At 44.7% G+C, this 20,127-nt stretch overlaps 1 protein-coding gene across 1 annotated transcript in view; it reads left to right on the top strand.

The window, feature by feature from the left end:
• The window catches only part of LOC126159020 (uncharacterized), a 514,849-nt gene that overhangs the window by 146,627 nt on the left and 348,095 nt on the right, over positions 1-20,127 (top strand). The window contains exons 10-11 of the mRNA XM_049916483.1: positions 9,320-9,339; positions 12,898-13,015. Coding sequence (XP_049772440.1) covers positions 9,320-9,339; positions 12,898-13,015 — 138 coding nt within the window. The remainder of the gene's footprint in view (positions 1-9,319; positions 9,340-12,897; positions 13,016-20,127) is intronic.

Consider the following 20,127-nt stretch of genomic DNA (forward strand, 5'->3'; position numbering starts at 1 on the left):
AAGATTGTTTAGAACTTCTTGTGGCAGGGAGTTGGTTGGGGAGCTTAAAAGTACTGGAGCCACAAAATGACGTGTCTTTATACAATAATTTATTAAAAACAATTAAATTCACACAATAAAAAGTAGACCATCAAGGGGATCACAATAGCAAGTACTTAACAAGGAATTAAACCAAGAACAGTCAGATAAATGGCGCAGAGGTAAATGACACGCGCCTCACACAACCAAATTTAAATTCTAAACTGTCAAAGTGACAGACAAAGAATGGCTAATAAAACTGCTGCTAAATAGTTAATCGCGTTGAGGCTTTGTTCATAGGCAGGTAAAGGAAGCCAAACGACAAACTTTGCAACTGTAAAAATGCCTTCAGGCCTAGTTAACTGTATGTTTCGTCGGAAAGCCAACAAAAAATTGTTACAAGCACATACAGTAAGTTAAATCCAAAATTATTCGTAACTATTGCACCGACGGTATAAGGTCCAATGGTAAAAGCGTATTACGATAAGATAAGCAAACACAAGGAACAATTACAGATTAAAACCATGAAACCTGAAACCATATATTTACACTTGACAATTTCATCAAAGGGCATAGGACTCAATAAACTTAGAAACTACGTTGAACGCAACACCGTGTTTTAGAAACACTGAGCTTCACTAATATTCAAGTACTGTAAGTCAGAACATGAACCGGTTAACTGAATTAACGACATTTTACAATTATTGAAGGCATTTTAAGGTTTGCCTGAAATTCTCCTAAAATACAAGATATCCATAGTGAGATTCATACCGCACTGACCAAGCAAACAACAGGCAGAGCTTATATTAAAGGTTGCCTCTAAGAGGAGCTCTTCACGAAAACTTCTTAATTTTATTTTTTATTTTTTAAACGAACATTTTTCATGTAATCATGTAATATTTTTATCATGAAAAATTCAGGTGGCTTAGACTGTTGCAGTTACGATAGCAAGAACAGTTACAGATTAAGAACGTAAATACGAAAAGTAACTATTGTAGCCAGAAGCAGATCTTGAGATTTACAAAAAATTTTAAATAGCACTTCAAAAGAAAGTCGTACACTAGCGGCCGGCAGACACTTAAGCAAGCTTTAAGATTGGTGGAGGTGCCCGAGAATTTGCACCGAAATTTGATGAAAACACAAGAAGTTCGTAAGTAACCACACAACAAGTTCTTACAGCCTGTTGCCAAGCATTGCAGTAGGCTAAGTTAATACTACAGGAGGGTCGTAGGCTAAACAGAAGATTAACCTCAGGATCGGCAAACAACGGCAGTAGCCACTCAGATCTGCCGGCAGACTGAGCAAGGCCCAGGCAGCATGATCGCATAAACAATCGACAGATACTGATAGACGGAGGCCTACTTCACAAACGTAATAACGGCAGCTAATACGGATCTAAAGTACTCATTGGCTAACTGTCTTACAAAATTGAGCACTATTAGCAAACGTATTACCACATACGTTCGTCGTCTGTCACTGCACTAACTAAAGCATACAATGAGGTCCATGCTAATATAGCTTTAAGTAATGAATCACATGTCCTGCAACATACAGATAAAATTAAACAGTATGAGATTCAAAGCTAATGAGCAAAGTAAGTTTGAAGAAGCGCTTAAAGCACCAGCAAAACAAAGTGAATAAACATCATGTTCATAAAACACAGGACGCGGAGTAACACACGAGGGAAGCAAACTATAGGTAAACTTAACAGCAGGCGCCTAGAGCACTGTTTAAACAAATAGCAAACATCTTAAAACACCGGTAACGAGAGGAAAACGGCAGGTAGTCTACCAAAGTAGATAACAAAGCACCCCTTTAGCAACAAAAGGCAGCCACACTTCAGTAAATAACAATTTTACATATTTAATGCATATACCCACAAACCGTAAATACGTGCTTGGTTATCAGAAACAAACTGGCGGATTTGGTCCACGATATCGCGTGGGAAGGAGATACATGAGGAACTAGGATGGATGAATTTAAAGCCAGAAATGAAACACCTCACCGTAGTGCACAATACGTGCAGGCAATAATTCCCCAACAGGTAACAGTTCCCTCCAACGATGAGTTAGAAGTAGTCCAAGTTCCTATCCAGTGTCTTTAATAACTCTTCACAGGCGAGGCTGCCGCCTTCTAGCAACGTTCGGCCAGTACCGAGCGCTCACAAGTCCTCCATTTACGACTGCTGCAAGCCAGCCACTTCACTTGCCGCAAGCCGAGCGCAGGAATATACAAGTATCTTGTCCGCTGCCGCTCACGCGAACCATTTTGCGGTCCATCATTCTCTCGTCGCCGAGCAACGGCCAGAGGGAAAGGCAACGAGAGCAGCTTCGATACCAGCAAAGATATCATGCGTGCGTGGCACGAAGTTCTTGTGGTCGGGAGTTCCATTTTTCCAGTGGCACTGATGACAACTGCTGGATGATCATTGGTGCACGTCGACATTCTGCAATACGTCTTCCCAAAGTATCCGACGTGTTCTGGGTGAGACTTAAGCGAGTGAGAGGGCAGGCCAGTCCTTTCGCCGAACATCCGGTAATCTCCAAGAATGATGGCCTATCGAAGTCGCGGGGTCCAAATGATACATATCGTTCAAAAAAATGGTTCAGATGGCTCTGAGCACTATGGGACTTAACATCTATGGTCATCGGTCCCCTAGAACTTAGAACTACTTAAACCTAACTAACCTAAGGACAGCACGCAACACCCAGTCATCACGAGGCAGAGAAAATCCCTGACCCCGCCGGGAATCGAACCCGGGAACCCGGGCGTGGGAAGTGAGAACGCTACCGCACGACCACGAGCTGCGGACATATCGTTCTAAATCGATCATGCGACTCTGGTGGCGGAAGTTATGAACAATTATTTGTAATCGTTATTTTTATCTGTTTTCCATCGTTCCTTCAGTAGCTCTAAATTAAATACCTCCACGAATTATTTGTGAGTTGCTTGGTGGTGGTGGTGGTTAGTGTTTAACGTCCCGTCGACAACGAGGTCATTATAGACGGAGCGCAAGCTCGGGTTAGGGAAGGATGGGGAAGGAAATCGACCGTGCCCTTTCAAAGGAACCATCCCAGCATTTGCCTGAAACGATTTAGGGAAATCACGGAAAACCTAAATCAGGATGGCTGGAGACGGGATTGAACCGTCGTCCTCCCGAATGCGAGTCCAGTGTGCTAACCACTGCGCCACCTCGCTCGGTAGTGAGTTGCTTGGGGAACCCGGACGATTTCTGTCGATAGTGAGTGTGATGTCAGGTGTTCCTGACGTTTCTTCGGCGGATTCTCTCATATGGAAAATCTAATTCCATGCTTATCCAGCGCAGAAAACTATTTGACTTTTTGTCGCAAATATGGAGAACTGCTGGATGAAGAAAGATGGGACTGTGATGACTGTGGTGGTGCGAAGTGTGTAAAACTTCGTAAAAGGTGTTTCGATGCTCAGATACCGTTACAATTTCATTGCGGACAGTGTGGAAAACAAACGAGTATAGGGAAGAATATATGCCTCGACTCTTCCAAATTATCCATCCAGACCAGCGTAATTCTTCTATCTTGAGGGATTCGAGACTACACATAGCAAGCAACACTATTGGAAACTGAGGCGATTTATGTCGTTAGTGAGTGGGATGTCTGGTGTTCTTGACGTTTCTTCGGCTGATTATCTCAACGGAAAAATCTAATTCCATGTTTATCAAGCGTAGAAAATTGTTTGACTTTTTGTTGCAAATATGGAGTACTACCGGACAAGGAAAGAAGGGACTGTGTAGAGTGTGGTGGTGCGAAATGTGTAAAACTTGGTAAGTCACTTTCGATGCTGAAATACCGTTACAATTTCATTGCGGACAGTGCGGAAAACGATCGAGTATCGGGAAGACTCTGAGCACTATGGGACTTAACTTCTGAGGTCATTAGTCCCCTAGAACTTAGAACTACTTAAACCTACCTAACCTAAGGACATCACACACATCCATGCCTGAGGCAGGATTCGAACCTGCGACGTCCGCAGCTCGTGGTCGTGCGGTAGCGTTCTCGCTTCCCACGCCCGGGTTCCCGGGTTCGATTCCCGGCGGGGTCAGGGATTTTCTCTGCCTCGTGATGACGGGGTGTTGTGTGATGTCCTTAGGTTAGTTAGGTTTAAGTAGTTCTAAGTTCTAGGGGACTGATGACCACAGATGTTAAGTCCCATAGTGCTCAGAGCCATTTGAACCTGCGACCGTAGCGGTCGCGCGGTTCCAGACTGTAGAGCCTAGAACCGCTCGGCTAGAATCAGAAAGAATACATGGTTCGTCTCTTCCAAATTATCCACCCATACCACCGTAATGGACTTTAACATGACGACAACACCTACAACGAGTAAGGTGAGTCGTCTCCTCTGCAATTACAAGTATTTTTGTAACGCTCTTCTTTTGTCGTTGCTGTAGTGACCACCATAACCATAGTCACAACGCCCACCACAAGAGTCGCATTATCGATTTACGATCGCATGTTCGATATGTATCGCTTGGACCCCGCGACTTCGATAGACAATCATTCTCGGAAATTACCGAACATCCTCTCGCTGCAAGAGCCCCACCACTTGGGCCGTTCGAACAGTTTGCGGGTTGTCATGTATAAACATTGGCGAAGCACGAATAGGACTTGCGCACTGAGGATTCTGTACAAATTGAATCATGTACATATATGTCGTTCATCTATATTGAGAATCGAGAATCTAAACCATTTTTATCAGTTTCCGATATGGTTACCAGCAAGATATCGGTCCCAGGAATTCCAGTACCGTATCAAAACCTCTACAGTAGTTCCCAGGCTAGCACGGACATACGAAAAGAAGCGAGCAGGGTGCATCAGTTTATACATACAGATATAGAAAATGTTAAAAATAGTTTGTTTAGTTACTAAAGCATAACTACAACTTACATTTTACGTTTACGTGCAGTAATATTCGTCTATTATTATTGTTCTGACGGATGGTGAATGCAATGTATCTTCTAATGGCAAAAGGATATTGTTTTGGTATAATTACAGTCTAACAATTTTCATATATTTTTTTTTACTTTACTTGTACTGTGAAACCTTGCTTCTTGCGAAATTTGATGATTATACATCAACGAGAAGTACCTTATAGGTTTTGAACAGTGAGTTCGCGAGTATCAAAACATGTAACATAAATGGCCAGATCTTTTGATTGCATTGAGATAAACTCCGTCTGAACAGGTCTCGGAAGGCTCCACGGTACCGACCGACTGCCGTTTCATCCTCAACCGTTAGGCCCTACTGAATGCGCACATGGAGGGGCATGTGGACAGCACACTGTTCTCCCAACCGTCATCAGCTTTCGAAACCAGAACTGCTATTTCTCAGTCAAGAAGCTCCTCGTTTGGCCTCACAAGAGCTGAGAACACCCCGCTTACTGACTTAGCTCGGCGGACCAGGAGGGTCATCCATCTAAGCGCTAGCCTAGCCCGACAGCGCTTAACTTTGGTGAGCTGATTGGAACCGGTTTCACCACTGTGGGAAGGCCGTTGGTGATTGCATTAACTTAGGGCTTAAATTTTATACACCTCCAAGATACCATGGACCTTAGTACATGACATAAATTTGAATTTGATACGCCAACCTGCTCATGAGAAAAAGCGATCTTAACAGACGGACAGACAAATAGACAGACGGATAAAAAGTGACCAAAAAAGTATTTATTCGTGTTATATAATTACAAATTAAGAATTTTGTGATTTTTTTTTTCCTTTGCCTGTACTGTCAAACCTTGATTCTTGACGAATTTCATGATCCCAGATCAATGGAAGGTACCCTGTAGGTTTTGATGAGTGGATTTGCGAGCTTCAAAATATGTGACATAAATGGCGGAATCTTTTGACTGAATTGACATAGAAGTTTAAATGTTTCACACCGGCAATGGATCATAGGCCTTTGATTGTGACACAGATTTTAATTTGACAGATCAACCTGTTACAGAGAAAACTGGGTCTTAACAGAGGAACTGACACATGGATAAAAATGATGAAAAATCTTTCCATGTGATTTGATTACAAGTTAACAAGATTTAGATTTTTTCCTTTTGAAAATTTCGTGATTCTAGGTCAACGCGAAGTACCATATAGGTTTTGGTGAGTGGGTTTTCGAGTATCTAAATGTCTGAGATAAATGGTCGTGTCTTTTGACTAAATTGATATGGAAGCTTAAAATGTTTGCACTGCCAAAGGATCTTAATATGTAACACAAATCAGAAATCGATACGTCCACCCTTTCCTGAGAAAAAGGGTTTTCAGTAGTCGAACAGACAGATAGACGGACGGACGGACGGACAACAAGGCGCTCCTGTAAGCTTTTACAGACTGAGGCGCGGAACCCAAAAATGAAGGCAGGGCCGAATGCACCCCTGAAAAGACGCAAGTGGCGAAGGAGTACGTAAGTCATAATTACATTGACCAGTGTGTGTACCGTGTTCAAAGATTTTTAGTCACTGCGGCCATGAAATGTTGTGCACCCCACACTAATAACTGGACCACGATTATGTTCGACAATGGTGGACGTATCTTCATATGATGAGAGGCGGGAAAACGTAATACGCCGGCCGCGGTGGCCGAGCGGTTCTAGGAGCTTCAGTCCGGAACCGCGCTGCTGCTACGTTCGCAGGTTCGAATCCTGCCTCGGGCATGGATGTGTGTGATGTCCTTAGGTTAGTTAGGTTTAAGTAGTTTTAAGTCTATGAGACTGATGGCCTCAGATGTTAAGTGCCATAGTGCTTAGAGCCATTTGAACCATTTGAAAACGTAATGCACTCACCGAAGTTATCGAAATTCGGAATTTTGTGGTTCAGGTGTAATGTTAGATGGACGTAGTGACCTCTAAATCTTTAAACACGGTACATTCACATGACCACGTACTTGTGACGCTGCACTCCTTCACCACGTGCATCTTTTGAGAGATGCATTCGGTCCTGATTTCATTTTTATGAATGACAGTGCGCGACCACTTGGAACAGCGCTGATGGACGAACTCTTGGAACGAGAGTACATTCGGCAAATGGATTGGCCTGCCGTTTCCCCGACTTAAATCCCATCGACCTCGTGAGGAATGCGTTGGGAAGGAGTGTTGCACGAACGATCCCCAAGCAGTTGTCAACCGAGCTAGTGGAGAAAGTGAACGCCCTACCATAAGGACTCCTCACTAACCTTGTGAACAACACGGGAGTACTTTGCACAACTGGCATTACCGTCGGTGGTGATCACAGTACGTATTAGTACTGTGTGCTGCCATTTGTAATGTCCAGGAGAGAATCATGAATCCTGGTGATTTAAGTGTAACTACTGTCTTTGAATAAAAGTGTGATTTCTGTTCGTTTTGTCGTGTATTTCTTTCAGTTACCTTCTGTACTATTCTGTACTGTTCTTGCTGTGTATGGTCCAAGTTTCTTCGAGGTATGTTACTTGGCTGTGACTCATTCGAAACAGTTACTTTCATCCTCGAGTTTTTCCCACCAGTCTATTAATACTGTTTGTCATATTAAAATTATCATTATTTATTATCTATCTGTGATGTAATAGAAGTATTGAGTGTGTGAAACCCTTCTCCGATGAGTAAGAGAAAGCCTGAACTTCCTGAGCTGATCATGTCAAGTAAATAAATAAGTTTCGTAACCATGCCTCGAAAAGAAATTAATATAATGCAATTCTGACGCCGATACCTACAATACTTCTACGGTACACAAGTCCGAGCGTTCATTTCACGTGCCCCAAGGAAAAGAACCCGTACCTGAGTACAGCAGGATCAGTGACGGCCATTTATTGGATGGCGTCCCTCTCCTCTATCCACTTCCCAGGCTGTTTAGCCTTACTACAGTTTTATTTTGCTTCTGAGACAACATTGGTAACAAGATACGTCAGTTAGCCTCCATTGATCATAAGTGACTGCTCCTCCTCAGATAACTTTACTGTTTACGTCTGCTAACTGATTGTAGCTGTTCGCTAGCTCGCTGTGGCGGTTTTGTATTCAAACTTGACGCCGGTAACATTTAAGGAGGCGTCCTCTGCATTTACCCACCCAGATTACTCACTCAAGCTAACACAGATACACTCTCAGATCATTCGGTATTAGATGTAATGAAAAGACTGATTTATACTGCATAGCGAGCAGTGTCAAAGGAAAATAGCAGATTATAGGACGCAGGTTAGAAAATATGAATTAGCACTCCGCTGCTGGGGGCATTTGGAATCCAAGAGCTCTTTGACTTTGGCGTAAAGCGCTACATCTGCCTACGTACCCCGCAAGCCTCCACACTATGCATGGCGGAGGGTACGTCGTGCCACTGTTAGTCACACCCTTTCCTGTTCTTTCCATTTGCGAATGGAGCGACGGAAAATCGACTGTCTAGATGCATGTGTTTTGCACGAGGCCTCGTTCCTCTTATCTTGTCTTCGCGGTCCTTACGTGAGATCTATGTTGGTGGCAGTAGGACCACTCTGGCGATTGTCTAAAATGTCGATTGTATAAACTTTCTCAGTACTGTTTCGCAGAAAGAACGTCTACTTCCCTCCAGGGATTCATATTTAAACTGAGAAGAATTTCCCTAATACTCATGTGTTGATCGAAACTACCAGTAACATATCTAAGAGCACGCCACTGAATTGCTTCCATGTGTTCCAGCTACGGATCGTAAACACTCCTCCAGAGATCAAGGAATATATCACACAAGTGTTCTTTACGCCGTCTCCTATGAGCTACACTCTCCCAAAATACAGCGTTTATCAAAAAGAATCGTCCGATTTTTAAAAAATCATAATTATTATGTTATTTGAGATATGTGCTTGATCAACATACTATTGGACAGAGCAAACTCTCGAGTTTTACATGGTTCCCATTGTAGCAGCAGTGTGCGCCCATTTCAGTTGTAATAAAAATGGAGTCTGTTCGCTAGCTCGCTGTGGCGGTTTTGTATTCAAACTTGACGCCGGTAACATTTAAGGAGGCGTCCTCTGCATTTACCCACCCAGATTAGTCACTCAAGCTAACACAGATACACCCTCAGAAAGCGTTTTGTGTTCTAAGTTTTGCACAGTGACGGTCAATAATAACTGATTAGGTGAATTTCGTACTAGGCATGACGTAGATCCTGCTACAGCACAGAGCATTAAACGATAGCATTACCAATTCCGAGAAACAAGTTGTTTGTGTAAAGGCAAATCGCCGGGGGGCGTCCTCGAGTGTCTGACACAGACGTCGAACGCATGGATCGGTGGCACTGGACCAAATGATTCAGCTTTACATTACTAGCCTCCAAGGTCACCCGACCTGACTGTATGTAATTACTTCTTGTGTGGGTTTATAAAAGTCTCTGTTTATGTGCCTCCGTTACCAACAACAATGAACGAATTGAGTCATCGCATAACAGCAACTGTGGAAGCTTTAACTCAAGACATGCTCGCTGCAGTGTGGGAACAATTTGAATACCGCATTGACATATACCGTGCATCTCAAGGGGGGCATGTTGAACACCTATGAAAAAGTATGAAAAAAAGCTTTTGAGTTTCCTGTCCAGCAAAACACAAAATTCATTGCATATGATTCTTAGTTTCAGACATATAGACGTGCCAAATCCGATGGTTCTTTTTTGTGTGTCCCGTACTTCCAATAAAACGCAGTCAAGCATTCGCCTTCCCTACTACCAACCTGACGTGCTGGATTCCATTTTAATTTAGTCATCCGTGGGTTCTTGGTGAAACATTGTAAATTTATTAAATAAACAGTGTTTTTGGCCTTGTTTCACAATTGTATCATCGATGTTATTGCAAAACCTAGGTTTCGGGTTATAAGCCTATTTTCAAGTACATTACTGATTTCCAAAGATGACAATGCACAAATAAACATGATGACAAGGCAAAGATAATCATCTTCTTAGGGCATCGATCCGTAGCTTAATGTACAATTACGTCAATGACCATTTTTAAATAAATTACATACATTATTACACATTCAGCAAGTACACTACAATGACCGGACTAAAGTTATGCATCACCAAGAGCTTTTTAACAACGATGGACTGGGGCCGAAAGTTTTGCTTCTATCCTGGGGTTATGATCTCATATAAAAGAGATGAATAATTGAATTGGGTTTGCTCATTTAATAATAGGTGTGGGGATATGCACATTTGCCTTTTAATTTCTAAAATTTCTAGTTGGTTGAGTTTGTCCCCCTTTTCCTCTACATGTAGGACTTGCACATCTATTTTGTATTTGTGATTATTGTTCAGGCAATGTTCTGCAAAAGCTGAATCAGGCTTCTTCAATCTCCAGCTTCTGTGGTGTTCTTTAAGCCTGGTGCAGACTTACCTCCCCGTCTGTCCAATGTAGCAAGACTGACACTCACAGCACGTGATTTTATAAAGCCCACATTTTCCTTCTCTAGATTGTCGCACAGATGACAAAATGGTAGATATCGAAATAGACGACAGAGGGATAGAGAAACAATTAAAATCGCTCAAAAGAGGAAAGGCCTCTGGACCTGATGGGATACCAGTTCAATTTTACACAGAGTACGCCAAGGAACTTGCCCCCCTTCTTGCAGTGGTGTACCGTAGGTCTCTAGAAGAGCGTAGCGTTCCAAAGGATTGGAAAAGGGCACAGGTTATCCCCGTTTTCAAGAAGGGACGTCGAACAGATGTGCAGAACTATAGACCTATATCTCTAACGTCGATCAGTTGTAGAATTTTGGAACACGTATTGTGTTCGAGTATAATGACTTTTCTGAAGACTAGAAATCTACTCTGTAAGAATCAGCATGGGTTTCGAAAAAGACGTCCATGTGAAACCCAGCTCGCGCTATTCGTCCACGAGACTCAGAGGGCCATAGACACGGGTTCACAGGTAGATGCCGTGTTTCTTGACTTCCGCAAGGCGTTCGATACAGTTCCCCACAGTCGTTTAATGAACAAAGTAAGAGCATATGGACTATCAGACCAATTGTGTGATTGGATTGAGGAGTTCCTAGATAACAGGAAGCAGCATGTCATTCTCAATGGAGAGAAGTCTTCCGAAGTAAGAGTGATTTCAGGTGTGCCGCAGGGGAGTGTCATAGGACCGTTGCTATTCACAATATACGTAAATGACCTGGTGGATGACATCGGAAGTTCACTGAGGCTTTTTGCAGATGATGCTGTGGTGTATCGAGAGGTTGTAACAATGGAAAATTGTACTGAAATGCAGGAGGATCTGCAGCGAATTGACACATGGTGCAGGGAATGGCAATTGAATCTCAATGTAGACAAGTGTAATGTGCCGCGAATACACAGAAAGATAGATCCTTTATCATTTAGCTACAAAATAGCAGGTCAGCAACTGGAAGCAATTACTACCATAAATTATCTGGGAGTACGCATTAGGAGTGATTTAAAATGGAATGATCATATAATGTTGATCGTCGGTAGGGCAGATGCCAGACTGAGATTCATTGGAAGAATCCTAAGGAAATGCAATCCGAAAACAAAGGAAGTAGGTTACAGTACGCTTGTTCGCCCACTGCTTGAATACTGCTCAGCAGTGTGGGATCCGTACCAGATAGGGTTGATAGAAGATATAGAGAAGATCCAACGGAGAGCAGCGCGCTTCGTTACAGGATCATTTAGTAATCGCGAAAGCGTTACGGAGATGATAGATGAACTCCAGTGGAAGACTCTGCAGGAGAGACGCTCAGTAGCTCGGTACGGGCTTTTGTCAAAGTTTCGAGAACATACCTTCACCGAAGAGTCAAGCAGTATAATGCTCCCTTCTACGTATATGTCGCGAAGAGACCATGAGGATAAAATCAGAGAGATTAGAGCCCAGACAGAGGCATACCGACAATCCTTCTTTCCACGAACAATACGAGACTGGAATAGAAGGGAGAACCGATAGAGGTACTCAAGGTATCCTCCGCCACACACTGTCAGGTGGCTTGCGGAGTATGGATGTAGATGCAGATGTTATGATAGCTGGTTGTTTGTCTTTTGCATTGAAAAAGAAACTACCTATTCTCTGAGGGTCAGGGAAAAACACAGATAAACCCTTTGCCTTCAAGATGATACTTATGCTACTTACTGTTTTCCCTATAAAAGGTAATCCTCACCATTTCTTTTCCAGGTTGTCTGTGTTTCTTATTGGGGACAGTAGGGACCTGGCTTGCTTCTTCATCTTTTTACCTAAAATTTTATCATTGGTGTTGGGGTCAAATTCATTACGTTTCACATAGCTCTGCAACTTTAGGACTAGATTATTAATTAACGTGCTGCGTCAAGCAACACCATAGTAGTGCTATATTCGATCGTTACATGGACAGGGTTGTTTTTCCTACTAATCCGCTTTAACTTACAATTCCCACATTTAGAGCAAAGTGCCATTCATCACACCAAATAAAAATTAGAACCATCATTCTGTATCCTCCTACAGCCACTCACTTCCCAGTACACTATAGCGCCATCAGCAAAGCGTCAAAGAGTGAGGTTAAATGGTTTATCTATATAGAGAACAATAGCGGACCTATCACACTTCTGTGGGGCATTTCAAACGATACCCTCGTATCCGGTGAACACTCGCCGTGCAGGATAAGGCTCTGAGTTGTATCATTTAAAACGTATTCAAGCCACTCACGTATCTGAGAACCCATTGCATATGATCGGACCTCTGTTCACAGCGTGATTCTAGCATCAGTATTTATGATTTGGGTACCTATGTGGTGCTTTGACGACCAGAGCTCAACGTAGCACACAGCAGAAGCAAAAATACGTAACATAGTGTGGCGCTCGATGTTTGCAGGTACTGCAAGCGGGTGAGGGCGGCGGTCTCGGCCTCGACACAGAGTGTGGGGCGGCGCCGGGCAGCCCCGGCAGCTTGGCGATGACGCCGTCTTCCCGGCGGAAGCACCTGCTGCTGCTGCAGCACCAGCAGCGCTCCTCCATGGACACCGACGCGCTCGACGAGGAGCTCGACCTCTCCGATGCCACCCAGGTACGGCCCGCAACACGCTGTAGGGCGCGTAGTCAGATTCAATAGGACACTGTGCTGCTCCTCTTGCGGCACCTCAGAGGTGGGTGACTCACAATGCACATTCATGATTGAATGAATTTTTTTCGGTTTCTAGGCCACGTCAGTTCGAATAAAACTCTCGACCTTTCGATGACCACCTTCGCCATCATCGTCAGGAATAAAACCACTGACTGCTGGGACTGACTCAGTTTTCCGCTTATATAGCCATTACTGCGGCCTCTGGCGCCAACCAGAGAAGGCTAAACGACACATGCGTGGAAGCTGATTGGGCAGCTCATAGCAGCTCCGGTCCGCCAAGGGACCGAGGCCCACGAGAAAGACAACCCGCGGTGCGTACGTCACAGCACGTGACACCACAGGTCTGACGAGTGCCAGCAGCAGTCTCTGCCAGGGATCGAGTAACTATTTCAAACGAGTTTGATAATTCTTGGCTGTGTATTTAAATGCTTGCAAGTTCTCGACAACACACCACAAAATGAAGGTTTAGTGGTTACCTTTTCAATGAAATATTGATTTCCCATGGGTCAAGCAAGTAGCAGAGCGTTCGCGAATGTGGCGGACAAATCGACCAGTGTGACGCCACAAGTTCGTTGCAGGGCCCTTCTATTTCGTTGGCCCCGCGCGTGACCGGCCCCTCGTGCCACCTAACGACACTTGGTCCCGTGAGAGCCTGAGCTGCTGTGAGCTGCCCAATCAGCTTCCACGCATGTGTCGTTACGGCCTTCTCTGATTGGTGCCAGAGGTCGCAATAGTGGGTATGTAAGGGGAAAACCGTGCCAGGGCCGCAGCCAGTGGTTTCACTCCTGACGACGATGGCGGAAATGGCCATCGAAAGCTCGAGAATTTTATTGGAACTGTCCCGGCTTGAAAACCGAAAAGATTTTATTCATACACGCCGCTGCGAAAGGCTCCATGAATAAATTCGTGATTGTTAATGTCGATCGTATAACGGGCAATATATCACGCTATATAACATTTTTCTTAAATTTCAACGCTGTAATATAAATATAAATATAATAGTAAATAGTTACTGTGAAAAATGAGAACGTAGATACGCTATCTTATCAAAAGTATCCGGACACCTACTAGTGAACAATAATATGCGTACCACACTTCAGCCTCATGACGGCTTTAACTCTGCTGAGGACACTTTCAGTGCTGTGTCTGGATGTCCGTCCAGGAATGGCAGCCCATTCTTCCTCAAGAGCCGAAATCTGAGAAGGTAGTGTTGTTGGACACTGGGGCCTTGAGTGTAGTCGGTGTTCTAACTCCTTTGTAAGGTCTACCATTGTGTTCAGATCGTAACTATAGGCAGCCTAGTCCATTTCAGGAATGTTATTGCCAACTAACCACTGTCGCACAGACGACACGATGCCATGTCATGCCGATAGAGTCATCGCCTCCGAAATATTCCTCTATTCTACGCGATACACAATAGTGTTAAATGTGTTCACAACTTTCCGTAAATAGAATTTTCTTAAGCACATGGAGGGTACCTTTCCCTTGTCACAATAAAGCACCCCCTTCAGTAGCACCAACTCTTCCATACTTCACTGTGGGCACTACACATGGCAGCAGGTGATGTTCTCCAGGTATTCGCCACGCCAAATCTAAACATTTCCATGGGACTGACACAGGGTATAGCTTCATTCATCACTCCAAACTTGTTTCGAGTCATCAACTGTCCAATAGCGTCGCTCTTCACACCACCTCAAGTGTCGCTTCTTATTAACTGGATAAATGCATGCCTTATGACGAGCTCTTCCACCACTGCACTCCATTCTTTTTAATTACTCGCCCACATGAAATGTGCTGTCTGGAATTCCGGTAGCACTTTCAATCTCAAGAGTGATTCCTTCCATTGATTTCATGCTATTTTTTGCAAGCAGCTTCCGCAATACTCGACGGTCTGGGAACGTCAGCACAAGGGGCTACCTGGGTTTCGTTTGGCTGCTCCATAGCGTCCCTGTCACAGTCACATCGCCAACAGTCAACGAGGGCGGCTTTACAGGGGTTGAAAAGTCCCTTACGGACCAGGTGACATCAAACAACTTGTCCTCGTTCAAATTCACTGAGCTCTTCTGACCCACCTACTCGCTTTTATTGCTCCTCTACTGGCAACACAACACTCACCACTTCCTTTTACACTGGCGGCTCATTCCCTCATGAAATCAAGTGATCAATTTCGCATTGCGTACGGTAACCCAGATACTTTTATCAGATAACGTACAGTTGAAAAAAAAAATAAAAAAAATTCGGTTATTCATTTCGGACGTGTTATGGCGTATTGCATACTATCGAGGGATATGTGCTTAGACTTCCTGTATATACTCCTTTAAAATTCATTTAGAGATAGCGTCAGGCATCGTATTGATAAGACGCTCCATACTGTCATACTTTCTCCCGGCCAGTTGACTTCGGGAATTCTACTTTTTCCTGAATGTGCACACTAAGCTGCCACCATATTTCGAAGTCAAGTGGTAGCTCACACTTCGGCGCCCATTCTTAGTGTGTGCCGCAGTGGTTTGACGGAACGCGACGCAGAAAGCTGACAGGGCCTTCAAACCGGAGCACTTTGTCTCGCACTGTATCTACTTTTAGACTCGCGTTCTGTCGACTTTCCGAGAGTCCGTCAACTGACTCCAATACGGAAGAGTTCCAAACAGGCGGCACGGCTGTTCTACACAAAGTTCGCGCATTCCAGCACACTCACTTGCCCGGCTGGGAGCCTTGTGCAGCGATTAAAAGCTACCAGACCCCATAAGTCCTTTTCAGCTGATAGACTGGCAGCAGTGGAGAGACATTACGTAGCGTACCCTAAAGCATAACCAGAAGTGAGGCTAAATGAACTATTTTACAACGTTTAGAGTTACCGCAATCAAATTTTAAGTCCACTGAACCGTGAGAAAGGGTGATATCCCGCAGTTCCGCAGGTATTAGTAGGCCAGATGGTGTCTGCACGACGCATCGACTACAACGTTACCGAGGGCGTGCAGAAACTATGTTTTTCACGTGTTCTTGTCTCAAGGGTGTGGTTCTGCAATAACGTAATCTGTGCAGTACGATTAATGGTTCACATTTTGGAAATCCCTTATTGTCTCTCGCTGAAAAGCATAAATTTGAAATTTGGTTCAAAGGTGCCTACAGCCTTACTCTATAATGTTGCAAAAGCGTGGCGCTCTGCGACACCGCCCTTGTGTTCCGCGACGCTTCAAACGGCAAGGTGTCGACACATGCTAGAAAAATGCCAGAGGTCAGAAGTTCATGTGAGGTGTAAGGTGGATTAGTGATGTCACATCGGCACCGAATTTCTCCACAATTATGCCATTGCCACCGCTCACCTGTCACAAGGTGGGAAGGTCGCCACTAACACTCTCACCTACCTATCGCCCTTTCTTCTGATACATAAGCGATGGAGAAACGAACTGCGACGTGCTGTGTTGAAAGCCGCTGGTTATCTTATGGATCTCCAAGGAAAACATTTCAAACATAACGCATCCAGAATCGACAAGGAAAGGCCTGAGTGGGTGGCATAAAAGGCAGCGATGAAACCACCCCTTCCCCTGAGGCATAGATTCCAACACATTTCGTGATTGATGCCCCACATGATTCTGATCACAAAGGGGTGCGACATTGATGCATGCGTGATTAAAATGGTGAAGTCTCTGTAAGACCATCCAGTTCTGCAACATCTACGGTTCCACCCACCCACTTTTGTTGAGCACCTTAAAATGTATCTGTACAGGAAGAATATTTGACGAGAGTCCTGGGGGCCTGCAGATAGGCTACGTTGCTGCCCCTGCGCTTGTTCGTAGGCCAACCGGAGTGGGTAGGGTGTCAAAGGCATTGCCTGTCTGCAAGCGCTTAGTACTTCGTCACGGCTCGCCTGTGTTCAGCTACATTTTTGAAGTGCTTAATAAAGGCCGAACTGGGGGTCTTAGAAGAAACCTCAGCCGTTTTATTCACATACGTGACAATGTCGCACCTGTCTGTGATCACGCCACAGGAGAGTGCGAAACAGGGCTGAAAAAGCATGAGCACTCTCTGCTGCTACTGATGGCGTTCAAATTTCGTCAAATGGTTTTTGAACGATCCCTAGTGGTTTCAGCCTGTACACCAGAGCAAGAATTGCGGTCAAACTGCGCTCCAAACTGGTGAGATCATGTTCAGTGGGGTTTACAAAATTATTTGTGATCTTTCTTTGCCACTTGTTAACAAAATTCCTGGCTGGGGTGGTGACTTGCCAGTTTGTGCGGCTATTGGTCCGTATGTGTTGGTTTTGGATACACGCTGTGTCCCAGGTTTTCACCATCCGTTGTCACCAGCAAATCTAGAAAGCGTAACCGTCTGTCCTTTTCTACTTCGGTGGTAAATTTTATGTTGGCATGGTGGCTGTTCAAGTGTCTTAGGAAGTCACCGAGCTGTTTCTCACCGTGGCACCATACAATAAAGGTATCGTCGACTTACCTGTACAACACCTTTACGAGGTGTCAAGCCCATTGCCTATGGTTTGGAATGTCCCATGAACAAGTCGGCCACCACTGGACTAAGAAGACTACCCATGGCGACGTTTTCCAGCTGTTCGTAGAAGTTGTCATTCCAAGTGAAATAGCCTGCGGTGAGACATTTATGAAAGATCTTGCTGAAGTCTTGCGGGAAATGGAGCCGATGTGCTTTAGAGAGTCACTTAATGGCTCTGTGGTGAACAAAGAAACAACATCAGAGCTTACCAGGAAGTCGTTGGCCTAAGTTTTAGTTTCTACAGTTTTTCAGTGAAATGTGCTGAGTCCTTTATGCATGTATCAATCTTTCCCACGTGCGGCTGGATCAGAGTGTTTTGCCAGGATATACGTCGGTGAGCCTGGAGCGCAAACAATCAGTCTTAATGGAACATTATTCTTATAGATCTTTGGTAATTCATACAACCGAGGTGGTACTGGTGCTGTGTTGCGCAGGTTCCTTTGTATGTCCGACGAGAGAGATGACGCCCTGATTAACCTAATCGTATTCCGTGTGATCCGCTGCATCGGATATGCGCTTGGTGTTAGGCACGTCGTCGGATCTAATAGGTCCCGGATATAATCTTCGGTCCTCATTACGACAGTTGCATTACCCTTATCGGCAGGCAGTACCCATATATTCTTGTCGGCGTTAAGACTATTGTTAGCTTGTACCTTTTCTTTCTTCAGATTGCAAGCTGGTGGTTTTCCTTGGCGCAGTATCCCACCTCTTCCAGTGCGTAATTCTCAGCTCTTTCACAAGGAACGGTCTGAGTCGCGGCTTCGGTATTAGCAATGATGACCTCCGTGATCCTGGGTTCCCGTGCTGCAGCGAACTACCTTTTCAGGTAGCAAGAGGAGAACGGCACCGGAAATGACCACAGAAAAGCCCTTGGATGTTGATGTGCCAGGTATAAGTAATCTGTGGCAGCGAGCTCGACTCCAGTCCACCACCAGCAATGGTTGGAGAAACTTTGTCAATGCCAGCCATTTGTGCTGGCGAAGCGTCAGAAAAATCGTCAAACGAACGTCAGTCAAAGAGATACAGAAGCGAATATGCAGTTTGTCGATAAGGTTTGCTGGTCCATGATGTCCTTAGAGTACGTTTCAACCATCTGGGGGTGTCAGCAGTGTCAAAGCTTGTCAAGAACATCGCCCTGTCGCTTATCACACTGCGTACTGTCGCTTTAGACTGCAAAATGTGTGGTATATTTGCGCCCCGAGTGAAGAGGTGGTTCATTGACGCTCTTTATGCCAACCCATAAGGCCATTTCGTGTCGAATCGCAGAGGCGGTGAGTATGAAATCTTTTCCTCGGCCAGCTAAAAGACAACCGCGTGATTTCAACGCTTGGCGTCGCGATTGTGACCTCCATCGCACAGGCGTCAAAAAAAAAAAAAAAAAAAAAGGGGGGGGGGTGAAATATGGGTGCGAAAGTGCGTGACGACCTTGCCATCGTGTGGCACGTCTACACTGCTATTGAGCATATTTGTGGTGAAATTCGGTGTCAATGTAACATAATTAATCGACCTTACATCTCATAAGAACTTCTGAGTTCTTGCCTTTTTCTCGCGTGTGTCGAATTTTGCTGTATGAAGCGTGTCCGAGCCTGAGGGTGACTTCGCAGGGTTCCACACTTAAGTACCATTACAGACAAAAGTCAAGGCACCTTTGCACCAAATTTCAAATTTATGTAAAGCGATGGGAGACAATTACGAGCTTTCAGAACAATGATCCTTTAATTTTGTTGTGCAGTGAACTATCGGAGCCTTCTGCTTCGGGCAACAACATAGTTGATTGTATTAGTGGAAGAAGACCAATGTAGCAAATCATGCAACAATTTAATGCTGGGTTACAAGCACAGATGAACAACCATACCAATTTTCCGAACATATTTGCAGTATGGGATGTACTGTAGAAGTCATTATGCATTAGGCTTATCTCGGCTCACAAAACGTCACAGTGCACAAAGACTGGCGTGGGTGATCGCCACTTTTGTATGAGCAAAACTGGCCCTGGATGTATTACCTTCACAGAGGTAAAGATAAGGCAGTGGGCTGTCGGCAGGATGACGATCGACTGTTGTTCAAAGAAACATCATTAGTTGTCATACATTTTAGTTAAAAATAAACTACAACACTATTAGTGACGGTCTGCAGTGGCAACGCCCTCCTGGGTGAAGACAGCTAGTGGGGGAGGCGCTCGTGCAGCAGGCAGCCCGCGGCCTGTTTTGCCGCCAGCGGCTCAGCTGAAACACTGACTCGGTCGATCTCGGGAGGGGAGGGGGGGCAGTGAATGTGCAATGTGCAGTCTGAATGCAGTTGTTTTGCAGCTCAGAGCAGGATGCACCGAAATTTGCGGAACACCGCCATGGTCCTAGTAGAAGAAGACAGCCCTCAGCAGGAGTATCCGATCTCGTGACGAGAGGTGTACAGCGAAAGTATGCATGCAGAAGCATAGGTGTTTGGATGGCTGCACCTTCTCGGTCTTCATCAGCTGCCCTCCATAGCAGAAGCCTAGTAACAGCTGGAAGTATTCCCAGAGGTGGCCCACTAGCTGGAAGGTGCTACGTCCG

The sequence above is a fragment of the Schistocerca cancellata genome, chromosome 2, assembly GCF_023864275.1.
Source record: "Schistocerca cancellata isolate TAMUIC-IGC-003103 chromosome 2, iqSchCanc2.1, whole genome shotgun sequence".
Lineage (NCBI taxonomy): Eukaryota > Metazoa > Arthropoda > Insecta > Orthoptera > Acrididae > Schistocerca > Schistocerca cancellata.